Here is a 7,024-nt window from a genome sequence, read left to right on the forward strand (position 1 = left end):
AACCGGTAGAGTACGTTTAAATATAACTTTATTCAACATTCTGGCTTGTAAGGAACATTTACACGATTTTGCACACAAATGTCTCAGGCTGTATATACCAATTAATTCTGTATTACAGCCTGATTAATCAGACTAATTGACTGATTGTGTTACATGTGCATGTATACATGTACTGTATGCCCCCTGTTGGAGACAGCCTTATTTTGCTGTCAATGAATGACAGTTCCAGTATTATTATATGTTTTTATATTTATTTATTTATAAACGGTTAGGTTCACAAAGTACAAGTTAACATCCTGGCCCTCTGCCTGCCTGGTCAATGACTGTCTGTCAGACTGTCAACCCCTTCCAACAAGGTTGAAAAGTTTTAAATGCACACACAATGTACACATTGTAAGAGTGTAAAAATTGATGCCTTGAGCGATTAGTAGCCTAATGGTTCAGTGAACCACAGAACAACAGTCATACAAACTATGCTCCATAAAACATTCTATGATGTGTCACTATTTGCTTTGCACACGTTTGCAGACAACATTTGCTTGGCAAATCCAAATACTATGTCTCTAAGGATTCACATAGCTCTTACTATTCACATAAGTGAAGCATACCGGAACAACAAAGACAGATAGCATTATAATAATAATGATAATATTTAATTTGTAGAGCACATTTCCCACGCTTAATGTGCATAATTATAATATGCATAGCTAGGGACCTGGAGAGGACTTACTGGCCTGGTAGTCAAAGCTAATTCTGCTAGACAGCTAGAGCAGAGGGTTGGAGATGGCACAAACAAGGGCCAGACTATTAGGCTATGTACACTATATAACAACAACAAGGGCTAGGAGTTTTCCCTGGTCAGATGACATGGTCAGGAAAAAGTCCTGGCCTTAGGCATAACAATAACACATAGAGAGGTTGGCTGAAGCCCTGGTCACAGGGGCAGTAGCTGGGCCAGGGGTTCGGTTATGATGATCCCGAGCACCGTGCCCCTTCTGAGCCCGGAGGCCTTGTCTAACACCTTCAGTCGGAGCCGCAAGCCACCCAGGCTGTCTGGGCTCAGCTCAGTGAAGAAGAAGTCCTCATTGAACACGGGGCTCCTGCAGTTCCTGATGGTGGCGCTGTCCTGTCTCTGGAGCTTCCCTGGGCTCAAGCTCAGGCTGAGGCAGCAGTGGAGGGCTCTGGGGTCCTCTTCGTCCCTCAGACCCTCCATGGACACCACCCTCACTCGCACCACCATGGACAAAAGAGAGGGCGACAATATGTGCTCTGCCGAGAGGCGGACCCTGCCGTGGCCCCCTGGCAACGAGAGGACATGTTCTCTCTGCAGCCGCTCCTGGCAGTGGAGCACGTCCAGCGGGAACAGGACAGGGGGCGCCAGGGAGTTGACAACTGTGGGAGGACTGGAGCAGGGCTTGATGAGGGAGGTGGAGGGAATGGGTGAGATCGCCCCCCTCCGTCCTCTGGGGTTAACCGCAGAGCATGAGGAGGCTCCTTCCAGTCCCAAAGAGCCACTGGAGGCAGAGGCAGACTGCAGACCTGGGGGACCCTCCGCCCAGGCGGCGGTGATAGAGAGTGAGAGGCCAGAGCAAGAGCGGCTGAGCAGGGGAGAGCCCAGAGGGGAGGAGTCATTTGAGGAGGGCGTATCGCTTTCTGTGCTGCATGTCTCCGACAGGCTCTTGCAGGGGAGCCCAAGTTCAAGCCCCGATTGGATGGGGGGTGCTTTCCACTTTTTTTGCTCTATCGCCACCCTTGTGGTGGGCTTGGGTAGGTTCCTGTCCAGTGTGTAGCCAGTGCTCTTGGAGTGAAACAGTGACTCTTTCCTCCGTGTGTTCGGACTCTCATACATCCCCGCCAAACCGTAGCCCTCTGCGGAGAACGGCAGTGGCTTCTTACCCCTCCAGGCCACTTTGGTCAACTTCATTTCCTCAACCTGTTTAACTTGCGGAGACACAGAGAAAGCAACAGCACCACAGTCTCGACTAGTGAGCCTCTGACTCACAGTGTGGGGTTCAGCTGCAGTTCTCTCCATGGCCACTAGACTCCTGCACAGCCGAGGGGGCAGGCAGAACTCCGGGATTTTGTCCGGAGTCAGAATGTTACTGTGCAACTTGTTGGAGAGACTGGCCTTGGCTGAGAGATTCTCCTCCTCACTCTTTCCCACGTAGCGTCCGAGCTCCAGGGGAATGTTCTCCATGCTCTCTCTGATCTTTCCCAGGAACCACATTCTGCTGGCTAGTAGGTGTTCACTCTTGACCAAGCTGTCCTGGTTAGTTATCCCTGTTAAAACAAAATGGGTATTGGATTTCTATTCTCATGAACATTCTAAAATGTAAAGTCATGATGTAGTGTATCAACTCCAGTGTGGTGTGCGTAGTGTAGCCTATCCATAATAACACAAGTTTCATTGCAAGAATACACTTCTGACATCAAGAGAGTTAACAGTACTATTAATGTTTTCTCACCTGTGTATTCCAAAGATTTGTAAGTTACTGGTATGCACTCTTTCAACAAACAACTGATCTACACCTGGAAGAAACAGCCACAACTGAAGCCAACAGTTCCCTTCTTGAAAGTTAGTGGCCACACAGCGCTAACTGGTGTTTAATTGTATGAGGTTTTGGGTAGGAATCCGTTGGGAGCATTCTTGGAGGGAGTGTTCCGTGCTGTGTTCCATGAATGGCAGTGTGTGTATGAGTGATAGAATGGCAGAGGAGAGGTGTTTTTAAAGGCTAATGTCACTCTCTGCGTCACTAGTCTGCTGCACCCGCAGCCAGGAAACGATTTACACACACACACACACACACACACACAGTTTTATTCACAGTATTCAAATAATCGAGAAAAAAACGTAAAAGATCTCCAAAAGGTCAAATAGGCTTCTGTGGGGGTAAGGGGGACTGCAGGATGTGACCATAGCCACATGATTGATTTGACCAAGGCAAAGGAATGTGTAATGTGTGCCATATTACATAGTTTCAAAACTCTGTTCTCTAAAAATAGCATCACCATCACTGTGCTCCTCTCTCTAACTGACGTCTGCATCAAAGACCTTCAAAGACAGCAGCTCACCTGGCCTACACACACACCACCTCAAAGACTGACCTTTACACTCAGTACACCCCGTACCTCCCTCCGACTTCTGCCGCCCCTCTGCTGATCCTCCGCCCCTCTGCCACCCCTGTAGCCTCCGTACATACCGCACTGTAGAGGGAGAAAGGCTGCCCTGGCCCATTGTAGTATCAGGCCGTTCAAACAGTGACACCTTGTGACATATAGGTCAGTAGCTCTCATTTCCTTTGTGTCAGACAGGGTTGATGCTGCATGTGAATAGTCCTAGTGGGCTTCTCTCCTTGTTTCCTCCTTTCATCTTCACATCTCTGAAATGATGGGACGACTAAAACAAGCAATGTGTCAGAGTATGTCATGGATATATTAAAAGGGATAGATCTTTTTTTACATCTATGCGTTCAGTTTGAAGGAAGTTTCCAACTAGCATTAGCACAATTGGTAACTAGCGTTAGCGCAATGTAGACTTCCAGTCATTGCGCTAGCTCTAGTTAGCATTGGCTCGTGAAGCTACCTATATATAACTTCCTTCGTACTGGACCCAGACATAAAAATGGTATCCACGAGTTCATCTGACTCTGGGGCTTCATTGCCAAAATCCCAAACTATCCCTTTAAGCAATATGGCAGAAATTCATCAGAATACAAAGGTGAAGCAAGTACCATGTTGCTTGTAGCCTACCTTTCCAGTCTGTTAAGATATAGTGGGATCCCACAGTCTAATTAGGAGGGTTTGAGCACACAGAATAAACCAGAGAAGAAATATATGGTGCAAATATAGGTTTTATTTACAGTGCAGCCCAATGACAACAGTACAAAAGTGATAGTCCTCTGGTAGGTTTTAGAGGTTGATTTGGGATTGGAACCATGTTTCATTTGGGATAGATTTTGTCCATGAAAACATGAATCCTAATGGCCACTAGGGGGTGCAAGCAGACTGAATTTAACCTTGTATGCCAATATGGCTAGAACGATTTTACTAGATTTTTGTTCAAACATGTTCGTATAGGGCAGATCTTTGAGTGTTTTGAACATGGATTTTTTCAATGGATATATATCAAAGTAGAAATCCACAGTATCTCGTATCTTAAGTATCTTTCAATGGATGGTCCAGTAAAGCACAGCAACAATTTGTCACGTTTATTAAGAAAATGTAGTAAAATTGTGTAAAATTAAAAGTCTGACAATAAATAACAAAGTGACACAAACTTGTGTGCAGTTACAGAGAGAGAACATGCCTTGACACACACATGCATGCACACACACACACACACACTACGCGCCAGAGTCTTTGTCTGTGCGATTAGTTCCCCTTCTTTGCCTAATTAAAGACAACATTAATTAAGTGATTGGGAGGAACAACATGCCCGTGTCCCCTCGCACTCCGAGTGAGATGATTAATATGCAGAGGGACTCTGGGCCCCCACCGATCTCAGGGGTCAGGTGGCTTTTTGGGGGAGTTAATATATATTTTATTGTGCCAATAAAAACCCAAGTGCTTCTTCTAATGGAAAGATAAATGATCAGGGAGTCAGTGGAGGACCTTTCCTTTAACCACTGCCACAGCCGCAATTAACACTAAAGAGAGAGAGAGAACCGTATGTAGTAGCTAGACCCCACCGCTCCTGCGTAGCTACCGTACCGGTAGCCTCTACTGCGAGGTCTGGCTCCGTATTCATAAAGCTTCTAACAGTAGGAGGGCTGATCTAAGACCAGGTCCCTGCTGTCGATTGATTATATTCTTAAAGACAAAACTAATCTTAGAACAGCACTCCTACTCTGATTACGGGCCCTGTGGCATAGGAAGCGTACCTACAGTGTAATGTGAAAGCAAGCACCCTAATGTCTATGTCAATGTTAAACTGTTGGTTGCAGAAGACAGATTGTCACCCTTGTGATAAAGAAATCTACACCTACCTATAATGTGAGATCCTATCTCTCTTGAGTACCTATATCCTCTTACACACATTCACTCATATTTTACATACGAGCATACACACACACACATGCACACGCACGCACACACACACACACACCCTCAGGGCTCATGTGATTGATGTGAGCTTCGGAATTATACCTGCTCAAGTTATGCCATACTTATCCATTGTGGTTTATCTAAGAGTTCAAACCCAGGTATCATGGCCCTTTGCTGCCCTACAGTACTGACACATGCAGATTCTTCCTTCTCTCTCTTTCCCTTTGTGCATCTCTCTCCCAAACCCATAACTACACACACAGACATGTTCCTATGCACATCACACATTCATATCGCACAGGCACACATAACATACTATATAAACAGAGGCATCATGCCCATAGGGGGCACAGGGGCACGTGCCCCCTTTAGATTTGTCCTGTTAATATACAGTGCCCTCTGTAATTATTGGGACAGTGAAGCATTTTTTATTATTTTGAAATCGAACAATGACTATGAAGTATAGACTGTCCACTTTAATTTGAGGTAGAATTCAAGGCACACTTAACCAGCATGGCTACCACAACATTCTGCAGCGATATGACATGCCATCTGGTTTGCGCTTACTGGGACTATAATTTGTTTTTCAACAGGACAATGACCCAAAACACACCTCCAGGCTGTGTAATGGCTATTTGACCAAGAAGGAGAGTGATGGAGTGCTGCATCAGATGACCTGGCCTCCACAATCACCCAACCTCAACCCAATTGAGATGGTTTGGGATGAGTTGGACCGCAGAGTGAAGGAAAAGCAGCCAACAAGTGCTCAGCATATGTGGGAACTCCTTCAAGACTGTTGGAAAAGCATTATTCATGAAGCTGGTTGAGAGAATGCCAAGAGTGTGTAAAGCTGTCATCAAGGCAAAGGGTGGCTACTTTGAAGAATCTCAAATATAAAATATATTTTGATTTGTTTAACACTTGTTTGGTTACTACATGATTCCATATGTGTTCTTTCGTAGTTTTGATGTCTTCACTATTATTCTACAGTCGTGGTCAAAAGTTTTGAGATTATTTTATTTTTTTAGTCATTTAGCAGACGCTCTTATTCAGAGCGACTTACAAGAGCAATTAGGGTTAAGTGCCTTGCTCAAGGGCACATCGACAGATTTTTCACCTAGTCGGCTCGGGGATTAGAAACAGCGACCTTTCGGTTACTGGCACAACGCTCTTAACCACTAAGCTACCTGCCGCCCCGAGAATGACACAAATACTAATTTTCACAAAGTCTGCTGTCTCAGTTTTGATGATGTCAATTTGCATATACTCCAGAATGTCATGAAGAGTGATCAGATGAATTGCAATTAATTGCAAAGTCCCTCTTTGCCATGAAAATGAACTTAATCCCCCAAAAACATTTCCACAGCATTTCAGCCCTGCCACAAAAGGACCAGCTACCATCATGTCAGTGATTCTCTCGTTAACACAGGTGAGAGTGTTGACGAGGACAAGGCTGGAGATCACTCTGTCATGCTGATTGAGTTAGAATAACAGACTGGAAGCTTTAAAAGGAGGGTGGTGCTTGAAATCATTGTTCTTCCTCTGTTAACCATGGTTACCTGCAAGGAAACACGTGCCGCCATCATTGCTTTGCACAAAAAGGGCTTCACAGGCAAGGATATAGTTGCTAGTAAGATTGCACCTAAATCAACCATTTATCGGATCATCAAGAACTTCAAGGAGAGAGGTTCAATTGCTGTGAAGAAGGCGTCAGGGCGCCCAAGAAAGTCCAGCAAGCGCCAGGACCATCTCCTAAAGTTGATTCAGCTGCGGGATCGGGGCAGCACCAGTGCAGAGCTTGCTCAGGAATGGCAGCAGGCAGGTGTGAGTGCATCTGCACGCACAGTGAGGCAAAGACTTTTGGAGGATGTCCTGGTGTCAAGAAGGGCAGCAAAGCATAATTTATTTCCAGGAAAAACATCAGGGACAGACTGATATTCTGCAAAAGGTACAGGGATTGGACTGCTGAGGACTGGGGTAA

General features: G+C 45.5%; 1 protein-coding gene across 1 annotated transcript; it reads right to left on the reverse strand.

The window, feature by feature from the left end:
- Window positions 1-934: 934 nt before the first annotated feature.
- LOC311141198 (C2 calcium-dependent domain-containing protein 4C) lies at window positions 935-2,227 on the reverse strand (the record flags this gene model as incomplete). The annotated part of the gene is made up of 1 exon (XM_084176459.1): window positions 935-2,227. One exon carries the CDS (start codon window positions 2,225-2,227, stop codon window positions 935-937), a length of 1,293 nt encoding a protein of 430 aa, XP_084032585.1.
- Between the last annotated feature and the right edge of the window lie 4,797 nt (window positions 2,228-7,024).

This window comes from Coregonus lavaretus, assembly GCF_964263955.1.
Source record: "Coregonus lavaretus genome assembly, chromosome: 14".
Taxonomy (NCBI): Eukaryota; Metazoa; Chordata; class Actinopteri; order Salmoniformes; family Salmonidae; genus Coregonus; species Coregonus lavaretus.